The sequence below is a fragment of the Bos mutus genome, chromosome 3 (assembly GCF_027580195.1).
Source record: "Bos mutus isolate GX-2022 chromosome 3, NWIPB_WYAK_1.1, whole genome shotgun sequence".
In the NCBI taxonomy this organism is placed as follows: domain Eukaryota; kingdom Metazoa; phylum Chordata; class Mammalia; order Artiodactyla; family Bovidae; genus Bos; species Bos mutus.
Genome location: NC_091619.1, coordinates 64,571,866 through 64,592,225, shown reverse-complemented (window position 1 = coordinate 64,592,225; position 20,360 = coordinate 64,571,866). Strand labels below are relative to the sequence as shown.

Here is a 20,360-nt window from a genome sequence, read left to right as displayed (position 1 = left end):
TATATTTGCTAGGTTACTTCACAGGATTACTTTAAGAGAAATAGTAATCCTTAAAATTCAACCTCTAGCTATATAAAATTCTTATGAGACCAGTAGAACTAAGTGTAGGCAACTTCTTTGATTTTAATTTACAATAAAAATACGAGTGTTCTATTTGGACTCTCCTTGCTTCTCAAAAGGGTAAATATTTTTTGTATTTTCACTGTTTTAGCATTGTCCACCTCTCTTCATTGATTATTCCTAGAATCTAAGAATTTTGGAGTTGAAAGAAAATTTAACAGATTCAGCCATACCACCTCATTTTCAAGAACAAAACAATAAAACCACAAACAATAGCACACAAAAGATTGACTTTCAGAAGTAATTACCTAAATGCCCCAAATGACTATCTCCTAAGTTTCAGTCTACATGCTTCCTTAGGCTTTGGGGTCCAACCGTGATTTGGGGTCAGTGGTAATTCTGGTTTTACTGCTTTGTGTCCTTGCCAAATTTCCTTAAGCATTTTGTGCCTCATTCATCTTCTGTGTACAAAAGAGATAAATAGTTTCTCCACTTACCTTGTAGGATAATTGTGGGAATTAAATGAATTAATACACATACGCTTAGCACAGAGACCTAGTATGTACCACATAAATTGCCAGTTACTATGAACAACTCAGCACACTAGAATTCAACAATGCAGAGTTCACAAGACTTCAAATGTTTGGTTCAAAAATTTTAACAGCCTTTTATTTATACTGGCCAAAGACATACATTTTGAAAGAATGCAATTATTTTCAAAACAAAATTTCATCACTAATTCATTAGATATATTCATTCAATTTAATAAATACTGAGTACCTACTATAGGAAAGGTCCTAATGGATTGTTTCCATGTACCAGAAATGTGAAGAGGCTAGAAATATTACTAGGCTGCCACTTCATTAATATTGTCCCCTCTCTACAGTCCTAAGTCTTTATTATCATAATCAAGCTTTGCTATCCTATCTCAAAATATGTTACTAAAAAAAGCCCCCAAAACAAAACTCTCAAATGCTAGTTTTCACTGAAAGAGAATAATGGTAAGTAAAAAGTCAAGAGTTCTATTTTATAAATTTTTCTTTTTATTCAAACATAATAGTCTGAATTACTTTCATAATTATCAAGGAAGAGACTTAAAGAATTGAGTACCTAATGACTAATTTAATAGTTTAGAGGGGAAGTGATGAGGGTTGATAATCTTGCTTAACCTACGATCTACTACTCAGTCTCAGATTTACTTCTATCTTCATATAACTTTAAGGGGAAAAAAGTAGATATGCCTTAATTTTCCAATGTTTCAGGGACAGAACTTGTTATCAGTGTGACCACTAAGTATCTAGTCAAACAATTTCAATATCACCCTCTACAGATAAAGCTTGAAATACCCAAATATAATTTCTAAACTATACCATTGGAAACCCTAGAGAAGAAATTTGGTGCCCCTGTGTTAGATTTAGCTCACAGAGTATTATAAAATCTGAAAACTTCACATTAAAAAAAAAAACAAACTATTAGAATTCTCTGGAAAAAAGACCGAGCTTCACTGCCAGATGGCAACAATCAGCTGGAGTAAATGCTACTAGCTTTAACTAGATAGGTCCAGGGACCCTAATCATTTGTTCTGCTTTCCCGCATAACAAAGAACTGCAGCTGAAATGCCAATAGATTTCCCACCAGTATGTAGCTCTTTGAAGGCAATAAGCTGTTCTTATACCTCTTCCTTCCAAAGAACATAGCATAATACTCTGGACAAAGAAAAGAAACTTAAGGTTAGATGGAGATTTTGGAAATACAATTCAGAATCCATTTAATATAAATAAGGAAAAAAGTAGTTCAAATATTAACCTAACTTGTTCCGTAAACCCAAACACCTTTCCCTATACTCCACACCTGAATAATCAGACAAACAGCTACAACCAATATATATGGAAGCATTCTCAGATACCATGAGAAGGGGCAATTCAACTCGAATGCTAAACTTGAGAATATCAGATTTAAGATCAATTCTGTAGAAATAATCAAATCACAGCAAAGACACTTGTAAACTCTATTGAAGGACAAGAAATTCATAGTTTGAGGACAATTTCTATATTAAAAAAGCATTCTAACTTGGTATCCACCTTCACTTTTTCTCACCTCATTTTCCACCCTCCTTCCCCACCCAACCCTATCTCCAATGACTTCACTCAGGTTCTCATCTTCCCCCAAACCCCCATACCTTAGTGCATGCTGCTTCTTTATCCACTGGTCAAACTCTCATTCTTTAATGCCTTGCTTAAAATATCAGTCCTTTGGCAGTAGGGTACCCCACTCCCTTGTGATGTGTACAGTACCTGATTCACAGCAGAACTCTATAAATGTTTACAGGACAAATGGACGAATTAACAGTGCCTAAATCTTGTCTACGCTTTGAAAGCATTTATCAGATACTACTACTCTTTTGCATTTGGTTCTTTGACTATATCATGGCTTCCTAGAAAGCAAAAAATCCAATTAACACATTTTAAAAAGTCTCCAGTATCGAAGTATAGTGTATGGAACAAACTGATTCAATATGCTGCTTGAATAAATTAATTTCGGTTGAGTCTTCTCTAAAAACCCCTCTAACAGTGTTGCTGTCATTATATTAACGTTTCAGTCACGATTTTAAACAAGTTCAAAAACAGTAAATAAAAATTAGGTAAACAAATCGAATAATTGGTGTTAATGGTATCCCCCTGTTGACTACCTGGAAAATTTATGGTTATAAACAAGTACAGGTACATTTTTATTTATAATGTGTTCACATTATAAAAATATGAGCCGTATGCTACATCACTACAGATTTAAGGATTTTGAGTCAAATGATCCTTTAATCCAACTAGTTAAAAAGTAAGTTAATGAAGTGAACTCCTAATGTTATCAAAACATACCACAAAATTGATTTCTGATTACCATTAGCTTAACACTGTATTCCAAAAATGTCTAGCATCTAATAAGCATCGAATCACAAAGATTCTTACTTTTGCTTTAGACACAAATTCATACCGACTAAATACATTTGAAAATTACATGAAGGTAAAGTTCAAATTAAATCCTAGAGCACAACGTTACTACCTCTTTTCAACAGCTCCCGTTTGGGAAAGAAGTGCCTTCAAGGCAAATGTACGCACCTACGTAATACAAAGAGTCCTGGTCAGTTTACGACTCCGAACTGAGAGGCAGATTCAAACTGAAACTTCGGGTATGAACGACCTGAAGCCATTTTGAGAAGAGGGAAGGAGCCATAGAACACGCGTAAATCCCGCCCTGAGGAAGGATTCCAGCCCGGGATACTAGTGCTCCCTTAATTCTCTTCCTTGAATGTGTGAAAGTGAATGATACCGAAAGATTAACTGCGGGAGAGTTCGAATGGGCTGGAAGCTCTAAAGACTGCTTTAATGACAGGTCCCTTCCCTTACTATGGCTCCTACAGTCCTAGTCCTTTCCCAAACTCATTACTAGAAGCTTCCATACTATTGTGTAAAACTACGCGCGCTTTATCCCATGTAAGTGGATGTTCACTCAGAAGAAAAGGAAATGCTAACTCCTTGGAGAAAAAAGCGCGAGTACCGCAGAAGCGGGAGAATAACCTAAACCCATCTTCGCAGAGCATGCGTTGGGGTTCAAAGTGGCTCATACACTAAGAATACAAAACCCGAATTCCAGCTTATTACCAACGTGGAGAAACGTGAGTCTTCTCACATTTCAGAGGCCGGAAGGGCACTTCTTTCCTCTTCCTAACGCGCGAAGAAGTAGCGGCCTACTCCGCCAGCGGCCAATTACCGTGAGCTGTCGGGATCCCGCCGCGCGGTCCAGACTTACCTGCCGGGCTCTCTGCAGTGCATCTTTGAAAGCATCGTTAACTCCTCCACCACCACCACCGCCGCCTCCGCCACCGGCTGAGCCAGAGGAGGGTGGAGGCACTGTTGAATAGTCTGCCATGCCTACACTACAGTGGCCGCTACCGATTCCTCCCAGTGACCTCTCAGCCAACTGCTAAGAAAGAAAGAAAATGGCGGCCGTCAAGCCTGTATCGCATTCTTGTGCGACCATCGTGCCGTAAAGGGGCGGAGACTAAGAGAAGAAAATCTCGCGACGATTTGAGGCAACGCGCTGGCTTGAGGGGGTGAGGCTAGAAAAAGGCGAGGAGACATCGCGAGAATTGTCTTTATATTTCGCGAGAATGGGGTTTACTTTGGCACCGCCTCTTTGTGCATCCTTGGGCTAAGGTGGTACGATTTTTCCACTTTGGTGGTGGGTAAAGACTCGAGGGGCGACTGCGGTTCGCTTTAATTTTTGAAAGCCCGGAGGAATGGAGTAGTGTCTTATTGGCCGCCGCCTCAGGGAATAGAGTGGGTGGATTTTCCACCGAGGGTCATTCTGTTGTATCCTTGGGGAAGCATGTGACGTCGACAGGCGCAACGGCGGCGCAACAGTGTCTCGAGAGCGCTGCGGCCGGGAGTGCGCCTGGGAGAGAGCGCGCCCCGGCCGCCGCGAGGTGATGCTGCCGAAAACGTCCGCCCGGCCTAGCGGCAACGCGGCCTGATTTTCAGGGTAGTGAAGTGTCCCTGTATTTTACTTCTAGATTGTCAGTTTGGAGTTTTATCACAATTGGGTATGAATTCAGGCTGGAGGCCTTAGTTCTAGAGTTGATTTTACAAAGGTTTTGTGTAAATATTTTGGATGAGGCTGTGACGATATGATTGCTCATTTCTTTTTTAGAAATGTGATTGTTCCTAAAATGTAGTTTTCGCCGGACTTAGTAACCTAATGTCGTATGTAACCATGGCCAGTTTTATTGAGGTCCTTATAGTTATGAACAGCATCCATTTCTTGACAAATTCTTTGTGGCTTCTTGGCTTCTTAGAAATACTGTCCCAAACCTGTGAGAACTCAAATGTAATTTATTGTCATCTGGGAACTAGGTTGTTATTGTTACGTATTTTCTGTTATCTTCAATTACCAGGTAATTTCCTTTTGGAGCATATCGTCACGCATAATTTACTGCAATAGTAGTAGTAGTAGTTTAGACTCAGTAGTAATAGTTTCAGACACATTACAATGCTTTAGGAGTCTATTACAATGATTGTCTTTGTCTCCCTGCCCCCATTTTTTCCGCTTAGGTAACAAAGAATGAGGTAAAATGAACTTTACCAACTTTGGTATTTTGTGTTCAGTGAATCAGTTCTCAAAGTTTTTGTTTAGTCTCTCAGTCGTGTCTGACTCTTTCGAACTCCGTGGCCTGCAGCACGCCAGGCTTCCCTGTGGGTCACCATCTTCAGGAGTTTGCTCAAACTCATGTCTATTGAGTCGGTGATGCCATCCCACCATCTCATCCTCTGTCATCCCCTTCTCCTGCCTGCAATCTTTCCCAGCATCAGGGTCTTTTCCAATGAGTCAGCTCTTTGCAGCAGGTGGCCAAAGTATTGGAGCTTCAGCATCAGTACTTCCAATGAATATTCAGGATTATACCCCTTAGGATTGACTGATGTGATCTCCTTACTGTCCAAGGGACTCTCGAGTTTTCTCCAGCACCACAGTTCTGAAGGCATCAGTTCTTTTTTATTGTCCGGCTCTCACATTCGTACATGGGTGCTGGAAAAACCATAACTTTGACTATACAGACCTTTATGGGCAAAGTGATGTCTCTACTTTTTAATATGCTGTTTAGGTTTGTCATTACTTTTCTTCCAAGGAACAAGTGTCTTTTAATTTCATGGCTGCAGTCACTGTCTGCAGTGATTTTGGAACCCAAGAAAATAAAGTCTCACTGTTTCCATCCTTTCCCCATCTATTTCCCATGAAGTGATGGGACCGGATGCCATGATCTTAATTTTTTGAATGTTGAATTTTAAGTTTCATACTTTTTCCATTGCTAGTCTTACAGTAATTGAGAGAAATATGTGCTGCAGTCTTTGTTACATCTGAAGTTAACGTGTCCACTTGCTCAAGGCCCAAAATAAGTCGGATAACAGTTACATGCACGCAGTACACGTGGGCCATCATTCTCTTATTATTAGCTTTTCCTACCATCTTACAGCTCTGATTATCTTTTTCAGTGTGCAGCATGGTCATCTATTTCGATATAGGGGAAATTTGTATTTGGAAAAGCAGTGCATGTGTTGGGCTACAGATTTAAGCTTAACCGATAAGAAAATCTAAAAACAGTGTTGGGTGGTATTGCTAAATAGACTTTCTTCAGTTGTTCTTTGAGAAAGTCTGCCCAATAAATGGCAGTCAGTAATTGATTTTTTAATACTTTATTAATTAGACATACACCAGTTAGTCCTTATTGACATAGTTAGAGAATGCTATAATTTACCTCCAAAGAGATTTTATGTATACCACAATTTTAGTTATCTCTAAATATTAAAACATCTATTTCTGCTTTATTGACTGTGTCAAAGCCTTTGACTGTATGGATCACAACAAACTGGAAAATTCTGAAAGAGATGGCAATACCAGACCACCTGACCTGCCTCTTGAGAAACCTGTATGGAGGTTAGGGAGCAACAGTTAGAACTGGACATGGAACAACAGACTGGTTCCAAATAGGAAAAGGAGTACGTCAAGGCTGTATATTGTCATCCTGCTTATTTAACTTTTATGCGGAGTACATCATGAGAAACGCTGGGCTGGATGAAACACAAGCTGGAATCAAGATTGCTGGGAGAAATATCAATAACCTCAGATATGCAGATGACACCACCCTTATGGCAGAAAGGGAAGAAGAACTAAAGAGCCTCTTGATGAAAGTGAAAGAGGAGAGTGAAAAAGTTGGCTTAAAGCTCGACAGTCAGAAAACTAAAATCATGGCATCCAGTCCTATCACTTCATGGCAAATAGATGGGGAAACAGTGGCAGACTTTATTTTTTTGGGCTCCAAATCACTGCAGGTGGTGACTGCAGTCATGAAATTAAAAGGTGCTTGTTCCTTGGAAGACAAGCTATGACCAACGTAGACAGCATATTAAAAAGCAGAGACATTACTTTGTCAACAAAGGTCCGTCTAGTCAAGGCTATGGTTTTTCCAGGAGTCATGTATGAATGTGAGAGTTGGACTATAAAGAAAGCTGAGCACTGAAGAATTGATGCTTTTGAACTGTGGTGTTGGAGAAGACTCTTGAGAGTCCCTTGGAGTGCAAAGAGATCCAATCAGTCCATCCTAAAGGAGATCAGTTCTGAGGTTCACTGGAAGGACTGATGTTAAAGCTGATGCTCCAATACTTCAGCCACCTGATGCAAAGAGCTGACTCATTTGAAAAGACCCTGATGCTGGGAAAGATTGAGGGCAGGAGGAGAAGGGGACGACAGAGGATGCGATGGCTGGATGGCATCACCGACTCAATGGATATGAGTTTGAGTAAACTCCGGGAGTTGGTAATGGACAGGGAGGCCTGGCGTGCTGCAGTCCATGGGGTAGCAAAGAGTCAGATATGACTGAGCGACTGAACTGAACTGAAATATTAAAAATAACTAAAGACCTCCATTTCTAGGTTTTTTTTTTTTTTTGGTGAAGTCTTCTGGAAGTATGGATATTTTTTTTTTTTTTATGGATATTCTAGGATGGACACCATTTGAAATCAGTCAAGACCAGGATTTCTCAGCCTCAGCACTGTTGACACTTTATGACCAGATGCTTTGCTTTGTAGCACTACTGTGCATTGTAGTATGTTTAGCAGCATCCTTGGCCTCTACCCATGGACGCCAGAAGCACATACCCCCCCATACCAATTATGACAACCAGAAATGTCTCTAGATACTGTAGCTGTCCCCTGGGAGGCAAAATCACTCCACAGTGAGGACCACTGCTGCTGCTTCTAAGTCGCTTCAGTCGTGTCTGACTCTGTACGACTCCATAGACGGCAGCCCACCAGGCTCCCCTGTCCTTGGGATTCTCCAGGCAAGAACACTGGAGTGGGTTGCCATTTCCTGACCACCGGTTAGCCTTAATAGCCGTCCCTGATTTTCCTTCAAGAAGATGTATTTACCATCCTTCTACATGCCACTACTTTTTACCTCCACTGCTCCTGAGTTACCATCACCACAGTCCTGGGCTGTTATAGTAGCATTTAGATTTTCTGCTTCTACCCTTAACATTTCTTCAGTTTACTTTTAAAAATTATGAAATTTTGTACAGCGAAGTATATAGTTATATACGTAAGTTCTCAAAAGTAACAAGCACCTGTTCATCCACTTTCCAAGAAGAGTCTCCAAGAAACAGACCATTAACAGTACTTTTGAAGCTCAAAGTTGCCTGTACCTAATTGTATTATAATTGTTTCTTCATATAGGGGCTTAAAAGCTTTATTTAAAACATCAGTCAGATAGTCTTACCTATGTCTTTCCTGCTGTACTTTAAATCCTGTCTCCTGGAATGGCCTATGGGCTCCATATGATCAGGCTACTATCTAAACACTTGAGCCACCTGGCTGCCCAAGATCATTCCTGCCTCTAGAGTTTTATATTTGCATTTTCCTTTACCTGATTCAGATGTTCTTACGGACCTTCACATGGATGAATTGTCCTCGTCATTTGGGTCTCAGCTTAGATGTCACCTTAGACCATCTCTGACCTCTGGTTGTGCCATTTTGCAGTTGCTCTCCAATTACCATGTTCTCTTTATAGAATTGATTGAAAATTGTATTATGTTGTAGGTGTTAACTTGTTTATTGTCTCTCTTCTATTAGAATGTTAACTCCTGTATAGCAAGGACTTTGTCTGTCTCTACCATTGACTAGTTCCTAACATGTAGGCTTACATATTTGTTGAATGAATGAATATTGAAAAAAATCCACTTCCACATTTTGGTTGACTCTGTTATCTTGGTCAAGTGAACTTAGCCTCTGTGTCTCAGATTTCTCATCTACATGAGGATCATAATCTGTGTTGGTATCCTCAAATGAGATACCACTGTGAGCACTTCAGAAACCAGGAAATACTATCAAATGGAAATTGGCATTATTAAATGTAGAATTTGTCTTCTGGTATTTAATAATTGGGGCTTCCCAGGTGGCACAGTGGTTAAAGAATCCGCCTGCCAGTGCAGAGGACATAGGAGATGTGGGTTCTATTCCTTAGTCGGGAAGATCCTCTGGAGTAGGAAATGTCAACCCACTCCATTGTACTTGCCTGAAAATCCCATGGACAGAGGAGCCTGGAAGCCTAGAGGCCATGAGGTTGCAAAGATTCAGATACTACTGAAGTGATTTAGCATGCACACTGACCTTAAGCCACTGAACACACGTCAGCACATTTCATAAATAGGAAAGGATGATCCATGGTATGCAACTTCTATACACTTTTTGGATTAAACATCTATGTTCAAATCTTAGTTTTTGTAAAAGCCAGGATCCTGAAATAGCAACTGACTTGTGGAAAACTATAACCAATGACTTTTGACTTGGTTATATGTGAGTTAGTTCTGGATCTACTCAGTCTTCAAACTCACTTGTACTTTGCTTGTAACCATGAACTTCCTGATGTTCAAGCTGGTTTTAGAAAAGGCAGAGGAACCAGAGATCAAATTGCCAACATCCGCTGGATCATGGAAAAAGCAAGAGAGTTGCAGAAAAACACAACTATTTCTGCTTTATTGACTATGCCAAAGCCTTTGACTGTGTGGATCACAATAAACTGTGGAAAATTCTGAAAGAGATGGGAATACCAGGCCACCTGACCTGCCTCTTGAGAAATCTATATGCAGGTCAGGAAGCAACAGTTAGAACTGGACATGGAAGAACAGACTGGTTCCAAATAGGAAAAGGAGTACATCAAGGCAATATGTTGTCACCCTGCTTATTTAACTTCTATGCAGAGTACATCATGAGAAACGCTGGACTGGAAGAAGCACAAGCTGGAATCAAGATTGTCGGGAGAAATATCAATAACCTCAGATATGCAGATGACACCACCCTTTTGGCAGAAAGTGAAGAGGAACTAAGAAGCCTCTTGATGAAAGTGAAAGTGGAGAGTGAAAAAGTTGGCTTAAAGCTCAACATTCAGAAAATGAAGATCATGGCATCTGGTCCCATCACTTCATGGGAAATAGATGGGGAAACAGTGGAAACAGTGTCAGACTTTATTTTTCTGGGCTCCAAAATCACTGCAGATGGTGACTGCAGCCATGAAATTAAAAGATGCTTACTCCTTGGAAGGAAAGTTATGACCAACCTAGATAGCATATTCAAAAGCAGAGACATTACTTTGCCAACAAAGGTCCGTCTAGTCAAGGCTATGGTTTTTCCAGTGGTCATGTATGGATGTGAGAGTTGGACTGTGAAGAAGGCTGAGCCCCGAAGAATTGATGCTTTTGAACTGTGGTGTTGGAGAAGACTCTTGAGAGTCCCTTGGACTGCAAGGAGATCCAATTAGTCCATTCTGAAGGAGATCAGCCCTGGGATTTCTTTGGAGGGAATGATGCTGAAGCTGAAACTCCAGTACTTTGGCCACCTCATGCGAAGAGTTGACTCATTGGAAAAGACTCTGATGCTGGGAGGGATTGGGGGCAGGAGGAGAAGGGGACGACAGAGGATGAGATGGCTGGATGGCATCACTGACTCGATGGACGTGAGTCTGAGTGAACTCTGGGAGTTGGTGATGGACAGGGAGGCCTGGCGTGCTGCAATTCATGAGGTTGCAAAGAGTCGGACACGACTGAGCGACTGAACTGAACTGAAGCTGTAGATAATTTCATTATAATTTATGAAATCAGACTTTTCTTTAGTAAGTTCATTTCCCTTTGCCTAATGTAAATCATCTTAAAAATGGGTGTATAATAGCTAATAATCTAAAACTTGTTTATTGTGCTTTAAGAGATTGGCTAATTGTTCAGCTGAATTATATTTTATAGTCACTGTCAACATAGAAATTAATACTTCATATTTTGTGCTTAGAATGAAACAAATTCAGTGTTTTTAAGCTTATAAAAGTCTTTCCACTATTGAATTTGTTAAATCTGTGTGAAATATTAACAGATTTTTATAGCTCCTGAAGAAAAACAGTCCTTTATGGCTTTTTGGATAGGTGTTTGAGTGGCAAAATTGTAGACTTCTTGCCTCACTTTTATTATCCATCACCTACATCCAAACAACTCTTAGCCAAAAGGATCTGATAACTTCTGATCTGTGTCATTGGAACCGGGCCTGTACTTTCTGAGTGCACAGTCACAACAGATTCAGGTTAGATATGAGGAAGAAAGTGGCCAATTCAAACTGAAATAAGTGGTCCACAGTGTTATTTTAAGGTATTTGATGGTTAATGTTGTTTTAGGGTATTTGATTATTGGTCTTAATGACTTGTGTATCCTTTCTGATTGAGTTTGTAGGATACTATTTCAGACTGTGTGAATGGAATCAGGAAATACTTTTATTTTAAAGGACAAAGTTGTTAACACAAAGGTAACTTGGGAACTTTGAGGAGAACCACGTTTTGACTAGTGTCTGAAATTGGAGGCAGCTTCATGTAGTGAAAAGAACTCTGGACTTGGTCCGAGAGGATCTATCTAGACTCAGGTCCAACCCATGTGCCCTTTGGTAAGTCACATAACTTCTTCCTTTTACCAGCATACTAAAAAGAGAGAACAGTTTAATCTGTTTTTGAAAAGTAAAAAAAAAATTTTAAGTCATATGTTTTTACATAGTGATTTTTGTTTTCTCTCTCAGAAGTATCATCTCACCCTCAGTTTTTAGAAATTTCTTCTCTGATTTGGATGTCAGATTTAATAGCATGTCTTGATTGAAAGGCTGTTAGCGGATTGACAGATCCTCTAGGATTTTGCTGATGACCATTTATTTGCCATAAATCCAGCCTTTTGCCATCCTTGTCATTCCCACCTATTCTTAACTGCAGAGCCCTGGGCCTTTACCCATATCTTTCTCTTTGTCAGGAACACTTCCTCACCTCTTATTTCACTGTTGTCTGTTGAAAATTTTCCATTTTTCCAAAAAACCTGTATAAAACTCTAAAATTTAAAGATTCCTATTTGTTCTCATGTACCATGTCATGGTAATAATACCATAATATCATTTATTGTTTACTTACATTTCACTATATTGTAAGGTTTATGATAGTAAGGACTATGTCTTTTCCCGTGTCTTTACTGCAAAACACACTCTAAAGTGCTATATACTGGGCACTCTTCTAAGTGCTTTGTATGGGTGCATGGTCAGTCACTTCAGTCATGCCCCACTGTTTGTGACCCTTTGGACAGTAGTCCACCAGGCTCCTCATTCCATGGGATTCTCCAGGCAAGAATACTGGAGTGGGTTGCCATGTCCTCCTCCGGGGATCTTCCCTATCTAGGGATCAAACCCATGTCTGCCGTGTACAGATTTTTCACTGCTGAGCTACCTGGGAAGGCACCTCTAAGTGCTTTACATATGTTTAATTCATTTATCTGTACAATGCCTTTATGAGGTAGGTGCTATTAATATCTCCATTTTACTGGGGTACAGATGAGTTAACTAACTTGCCCAAGGTTACATGTTAATAAATGTTAGGGCTGAGATTTGAACTCAGGCAGCCTGACTTGGAAAAAAAAGAATCTATTAAAAAGTCAAGTAATGAAATGTATCTCTCTTAATTTCTAGGGTATGAGTCACAAGTTGTCATTTCTTACTTGGATTTTTAAAATATTTGCGTTAGTTTTTATCAAGATGTAGGCTAAAATTCTTCATGGGAAGGCAGCTCTTAATGTAAGGTAATAAAAATATTTAGATTACTTACAGAATTTAAAGAACATGTGTTGTATGTTATAGAAGCTTGTTTTTCTGTATTGCTGATTGCATTGGTGGATTAGTAATATATCTTACTAAAGAACATAGTGCTTTATGGTGTGTGTGTGTATATGTGTGTGTGTGTGTATACACCTGTATATTTGATGATGCTGTGTTATTTTTCAAATATATTGTTCAAGGGGTTTATGTATTTGTAGTACGTATCACTAACTAGACTGTTAAGACTCTTCAGGACCAATTCCAATGATCTTGTCTTTAATTCAATGGTCGTCTGCAATTGATTACAGGAGATTTTTTTTTAAATGTTAGGGCTGAGCCCCAACTACCACTCCCAGAGATTCTGATTTAACTGGTCTATATCTGTATCTGTAAAAACTGTAAAAATGTTGATTTTTAAAGTGCAGCCCACACTAGAGAACCACGGGAATACAAAGTCTACGTGCTCCATCAGACTTCTGCTTATTTTTAATGCCTTGCAATTTGCCCTCTGGTTGTTACAGGCATATAATCTTAAGAATTCAAGCTCTAGAAACATTTTCTGTTTCTAAACCCTATCAGCTTTTTGAAAAATGTGGATACCTGAGCCCCATCTGGACCTAGTGACTTATATTTTTGGGAAATACACATTTTAAAAAATTAGCATCTTAAGGAAATTCCCTGGCAGTTCAGTGGTTAGGACTTGATACTGGCCTGTTCAATACCTGGTTAGGGAACTAAGATCCCACAAGCCATGGGGCATGGCCAAAAAGAAAAAAGCATCTTAGATTCTTACGTTCATCATAGTTTGAAAACTGACTTTTATACAAAAAAGTATTTAATAAGTATTTGCGTGAGGAGGCTGAATTAAAATTTGTTTCCCCAGATAGACTGTAGTAAATGTTCTGAATTCAGAGATCTTATCCTATCTAGTTTCCCCTCTGCATAAGAGAGGGCTGTGGTTAAGGACTGCATCTTATTCTTTGGCTTGCCCCATCTGGCTTACACTTTTCTGCTGGTAGAAGCCTAAATACTTATTGAATTGAGTTTTATGTGTAATAATAATTTTTATAATTTTCCTGCCAAGCCAGAGCTAAAAACAAATTGTTGAATATGATTATGAATGTTGGGGCCCCTTGAGGCTAAATAGTGCTGAACAGCATCTTCACTCAAACTTTTTCTAAGAACTTAGAAAGATGTTGAGAATCATCTAGTCCATTTCTTTCATTTTATAGTGGAGGAAATTGTGACCCAGACTACTTGAGTGCTGTGTACAAAGTGACAGAATTAATTGCAAGACTAGATTCCTATCCAGTGCTGCTTATTACATGAAATAACTTCTCTTTCGAAGCAGCAGTGATTGGGTTAAGTTTCAGATAGAGGTTTTCTGCTTTTTAGGTACAATGGAAAGAAGAATCTGTGCAGAACCAAAAACATCTTGGTTTTTAAAATTAGGACATCTGCCTTTACTCACATTTACTTTTTAAGATAATTAGAAGATGGAGAATCTTTGCCGGTGAAGTCCTTAACTGAAGATGTGTGGGTATGAGATATAAAACTCATTTGGCATACAATTTTGTTGTTGTTTTTAGTGGAACTTTGCTTCTCTGTCCTGACATTTCCACATCTCTATTTATAGCAGTGATCTCTTTGGAATTTGCCTTCTGATTCTGTTTGTTCTTTTATGTTGCTTCATATTAACTGATATTCTCACTTCATTTTTTAAAAAATGTACTTTTAAAGGACTGGAGAAGGAAAATAAGGAATAAAATCTTTAAAAGTATCTGAAATTACTATTTTCCTGTAACTTAACTATAATATTCTTTATAACATTATATATTATAGTACCTAATGATAGAAATACTAACTTTTCAAGATAGAATGGTAGTTTATTTTCTAAATTTAAAAACATATGAAGTCTACAGTGAATTCCTTTTATCCAGGATAGATATTACTTTGAGTCTTAACAACTTGCTTTTTAAACTGTACTCTGATATAAGTAAAGATCAAGAAATTTTATTTTAGTTAGAACCTTTAAATGGTATACTCTTTAAGGGCAGGAAATGTCGTATTTACTTTTGAGATGAATGTAGTATCTGGCATCTAGTGGCTACTTATTAATCTATTAATTTATTCGGTTTAGTCAAAATGCTGGGCATTGTTCTAGGTGTCAGAGATACAGTAGTGAACTAAATAGACAAATATCCTTACCCTCGTGAGTGAATGTTGAATGAAACTGAATCACTTTGGAAGGACTCTTTATTTGTTTGTAGGTAGTTATTTACATCAGTCTGAAAAAGAGAATTACCTGGTTGTGCAGTGGTTAGAACTTGGTGCCTTCACTGCTGGGGGCCTGAGTTAGATCTGTGGTCAGGGAACTAAAATCCCATAAAAGTGAGATGCAGCCAAAAGAAAAAAAGAAAAAAAACTTTGAAGGAATGGAAAAGAATAGACTGTAGTTTATTAAGCAGTGTATTGCGGAGTCAGAATGGGAGAAGATACGATCATTCATTATTTAAATATTGATTTCCTAGTGGATGTAAAATTATTTTAAGTAATTACATAATTGCCAGTCTTTGTCATCCTGATTGTCATTTAATTCTTGTGTTTTGTTTGTTGTTGTTCAGTTGCCCAGTCGTGTCCAGCTCTGCAACCCCATGGACTGCAGCACGCCAGGCCTCCCTGCCCCTCCCATCTCCTGAAATTTGCCGAAGTTCATATTCATTACATTGGTGATACCATCCAGCCATTTCATCCTCTGACACTCTCTTCTTCTGCCCTCAGTCTTTGCCATCATCAGGGACTTTTCCAATGAGTTGGCTCTTGCATCAGGTGACCAAAACACTGGAGCTTCAGCTTTAACATCAGTCTTTCCAATGAGTATTCAGGGTTAATTTCCCTTAATCATGCTGTCCAAGGGACTCTCAGGAATCTTCTCCAGTACCACAATTCGAAGGTATCAGTTCTTTGGTGCTCTGCCTCCTTTATAGTCCAGCTCTCACAACCATATGTGACTACATAGGGTTGTGAGAAGACCATAGCCTTACTATATGGACCTTTGTCAGCAGAGTGATGTCTCTGCTATTCAACACACTGTCTAGGTTTGTCATAGCTTTCCTGTCAAGAAGCAGTTGTCTTATGATTTCATGTATCATCCATATGTCAGGTTCTTGTTGTTTTTCCCGCCTGTCTTTGATTCCCACTTGAAACTCATCCAGACCAGCATTTCTCTTAATGTGCTCAGCATATAGGTTAAATTAACAGGGTGACAGCAGACAACCCTGTCATACGCCTTTCTCAATCCTGAACCAGTCAGTTGTTCGATACAGGGTTCTAACTGTTGCTTCTTGACCCACATACGGGTTTCTGAGGAGACAGGCGAAATGGTCTGGTATTCCCATCTCCTAAGAGCTTTCCATAGTTTCTTATGATCCACACAGTCAAAGGCGTTAGATAGTCAATGAAACAGAGGTAGAAGTTTTTCTGTTTGTAACCCTGAGTATAATGTTCTGTTTGTAATTCTGAGTAAAGGCCTCAGTTGGAAGCCAGGGAACTTCATAAAAAATCAGATACCACTGAGTGCCTCTGACTGTAGGGCCCAAAACTGCGTACACACCAAAGTTCTAGTTGTTTATTTGTTGTCAGTGTTTCATCCCATAGTGTGAGCTCCACAGGGTCTAGTCATCACTGTACCCAAGTACAGAAAATAATGCGTCACATAGTAGATGCTATTAATTACTCAGTCCTTGACCACTCAAAATGCAATTTCCTCCTACTCATAGCTACAGTCTATGAGTACAGTCTACATCTAATCTTCATCCAGACCACTCAAACAATAAAAGCCTTCCATTCCAGTATTCTCTTAAAAAGACTTACTATTTTAGACTCTTCACTAACATACTGTTTCCGTTCTTCTTGTCTTTTGACACTTCCCTTTTTTTTTCAGTCTTTGTTACTTCCTGGTTTTATTTGCCAGTCCAGGAATTCCCAACTCCCACTGCCCTTTGTCTTTCAGTTATATCCACTGTTTAAAATCCACTCTAAATCACTTGAAAAAGATTTTGGAATTAGATAAGCTTCAATTCATCATTTGCTACCTATGTGTCAAGTTATTTAACCTGGCCATGTTTAATCTTTTTCAAGTCTCATTTTGTTCTTTGTGCTCTAAGGATTGTTACAAAAATTAAATGAGATTTTGGTAACCATATACAATTGCCTGTAAATAATGAAAACCATTACTAAATAATAACTAAAAAATTTAGATGCAGAGTTACTCTTGGGCTGGTTGATTTAGCAGCTCAATAATATATCAGGTATCCATATATATTTTTTTTTCATTTTTTCCCTCTGCCATCCTCAGCATTTGACTTAGTGCACCTCATGATTGCATAATGGTTGTCACAGTTCCCAGTGTTACGTAGGCATGATTGTAAAGTGGAAAAAAGTTTCTTCTCTTTAAAACAACGAAACCACTGAAAAAATTGGTATGGATGATCTTAATTACAAAGCAGAACTAGAGACGCAGATACAGAGAACAAACATGGATACCAAGGGGGAGAAGAGGGGAGGGATGAATTGGGAGATGGGGATTGACATGCATACACTATTGATACTATGTATAAAGTAGATAAATAATGAGAACCTACTGTGTAGCACAGGGAACAAATCCAAAAAAGGGGTATATATATACATATATGAATCGCTCTCCAACTCTGGGAGATGGTGGGGCACAGGGAAGACTGGCGTGCAGCAATCCACTGGTTGCAAAGAGTTGGACACAACTTGGTGACTGAACAACAACAACAAAATAGCTGATTCACTTTGCTGAACAGCATAAACTAATACAACATTGTAAAGAAATTATATTCCAATAAAATTTTTTAAAATAATAAAAGCAAGGAGACCTTTCTTCTACCTCCACCTCCTTCCAGATGCTGACTGATTAACCTTGTGCTGATCAGATCGGAATCACTGGTTTACTCTAGCAAGTATCATACTTGGCTTTGAATAACTGAGATGCATCTTCTGAGGCTGAGAGAGAGACCCTAACTTATTAGTAATAGTTACTGTTAGTACTATGTCTGTAAATCTATGACTCTCTGCTTGGACCCTTTTTTTTTCTTTTTGCTATCTACATTCACTCTAATATAATCTCCTTAGTCTCGAGGTTTTTTGTTTTTTTTTTTCTAATTTTATTTTATTAGAGTGAATGTAGATAGCAAAAAGAAAAAAAAAGGGTCCAAGCAGAGAGTCATAGATTTACAGACATAGTACTAACAGTAACTATTACTAATAAGTTAGGGTCTCTCTCTCAGCCTCAGAAGATGCATCTCAGTCTCGAGGTTTTAAAGTTCACTTCTACTGGTTTTTTTGTTTTCCCTCCGTACTGCCTCTATGAATATCAAAGAAAGTGAAAGTGAACTCGCTCAGTCATGTCCAACTCTTTGCGACCCCATGAGCTGTAGCCTACCAGGCTCCTCCGCCCATGGGATTCTCCAGGCAAGAATACTGGAGTGGGTTGCCATTTCCTTCTCCAGGGGATCTTCCCCACCCAGGGATTGAACCTGGGTCTCCTGCACAGGAGGCAGATGCTTTAACCTCTGAGTCACCAGGGAAGCCCTATGAATATCAAACTTATATCCAGCTGCCTATTAGACATTACCATTTGTATGTTTAACTGGCATCTTAAACTGAACATGTCCGATACTAAACTCTCCAATTTCCTCATCTAGCTCTTCTATCTTACTATTTTAGTAAATAACAATTCTGTTCTTTTAATTTACTGAAGCTGAAAAACCTTGGAGTCATTATTGATTTCTCTTACATTCCACATCTGATTCACCAGAAAATCCTGACTCTACTTCTAAAATAAAATAGGACCTTCACTACTATATCATGGACGAAATCACTTGGAGTATTATTGTAATACATTCTTAACTGGTCTTCCATCCTTGCCTACCGTCCTTCTGCATTCTAGAAGCCAGAATAATCCCATCATTTTTCTGCATAAAACTCTCCAATGGCTTCTTACTTTCCCTCAATTCAAGGCAAAGTCTTTAGTGACCTGCAAGGTTCAACACCATCTAGGCATCTGTTATTTCTCTGACCATTTCCCAACTCCTTCACCACTCCTACCCTCTAATTATTTTTTAATTTATTTATTGTTGGCTGCACTGAGTCTTCATCGCTGCATGCAGACTTTCTCTAGTGGTGAGTGAGGGCTACCCTCTAGTTGTGGTGTGCGGGCTTCTCATTGCAATGGCTTCTCTTTTGTTGCAGAGCACAGGCTCTAGGCCACAGGCCCAGTAGCTGAGGCTCATAGGCTTAGTTGCACTGTAGCATGTGGGATCTTCCCGGATCAGGGATCAAGCCCTTGTCTTCCCCATTGGTCAATGGATTCTCAACCACTGGACCACCAAGGAAATCCCCTACCCCACCATTCTTAAATAATCAAGCCTCAAAGATTCCTGGCATTCCCTCACTTCTAGATTTTTGTACTTGAAATTTCCCTCTACCGTATTTGTTCTACCCCCCCATATTTATATTGTTTTCCCCTTCTTTCAGGTCAGAGTGCAAACGTTATTTTCTTGGTGAAGCCATTTATGGCCACCCCATCTAAAATTTAAATTCTCTTATTTCCCTTTTGCACTTTATTTTCCTTAGTACCTACCATTATCTAATATTCCATATAGTATTTTAAAAATATTTTAAATTATATCTTCATTAGAATGTAAAGTACATGAGGCAGGAATTTTTGTTCTCAGTTTATCCCCAACACCTAGGAAAGTGCCTTGGCATATGGAAAATCCTTAAAATGTTTATGAAGAAATGAATGTTGATTCATCTTATGGTTTCTGGTTTTGGCTGGGTCCTCAGTGAGACTTAGTAATCCTTTACATGTTTCTGATTAGTTTCCTTCCTAGTTCCCATAACTGCTGTGTCAAACCATCATTCTGCATCAGATGCCCTACTTTTATTCTTAGCTTCTTAGTTGTGGATGTCCTAATCCTCTTGCCTTCAGATTTATGATTTTTTCCTTATTTATTTTCTCTTAGAGCTTTACTTCTGAGTTTGTTCCAATTTCCTCTATTTCAAACCTTCCTCTCTCCTCTGAGACTTGACTTACGCAATTATTTCTTTTCTTACGTATTTGTATGTATTTTTATATATCTCATTTTCCTGTTTTTTTCCTCTCTTGACTATCTTAAAATTAACTTATTTGCTGCTGTTGCTGCTAAGTTTTAGCTTCAATTATTTGCTGACTTTTTGTGATCCAGTGGACTGTAGCTTACCGGGTTCCTCTATCCAAGGGATTCTCCAGATAAGAATACTGGAGTGGGTTGCCATGCCCTCCTCCAGCATATCTTCCCAAGGCAGGAATTGAACCCATGTCTCTCATATCTGCATTGTTAGGCGGGTTCTGTGCCACCTGGAAGCCCCAATCCTTCCTTATCCCTACTTTATTACAAGTCTCTCTCCTTCCCTCAGATTATCTTTAAAAGCTTAAATTTACTATTTCATTTTCATATCTCTTATTGTTCAGTTCATATGTATTAAGTTTTTAGAATAATTCTTGCACATAGTTAAGGACTGAGTGCTTACCAT

The 20,360-nt window shown here is 38.9% G+C and overlaps 1 protein-coding gene and 1 long non-coding RNA gene across 18 annotated transcripts in view; one reads left to right on the top strand and one right to left on the bottom strand.

The window, feature by feature from the left end:
- FUBP1 (far upstream element binding protein 1) overlaps nt 1-4,098 on the bottom strand; it is a 34,051-nt gene extending 29,953 nt beyond the window's left edge. For 9 of the 17 annotated variants that reach the window (XR_011463690.1, XR_011463691.1, XM_070367809.1 and 6 more), the window contains exon 1: nt 3,865-4,098. Coding sequence is in view for 15 of the 17 variants with exons in the window: in XM_070367809.1 (XP_070223910.1) it covers nt 3,865-3,984 (120 nt within the window). In the remaining 2 variants the exon portion in view is untranslated. The remainder of the gene's footprint in view (nt 1-3,864) is intronic. The other 8 variants (XM_070367823.1, XM_070367818.1, XM_070367819.1 and 5 more) reach the window with 2 other exon arrangements.
- Nucleotides 4,099-4,602: 504 nt separating this feature from the next.
- On the top strand, nt 4,603-17,840 carry LOC138987237 (uncharacterized). The gene is made up of 3 exons (XR_011463692.1): nt 4,603-11,576; nt 12,633-12,742; nt 14,154-17,840. It is a non-coding gene; the product is annotated as an uncharacterized lncRNA (long non-coding RNA).
- Nucleotides 17,841-20,360: the final 2,520 nt, after the last annotated feature.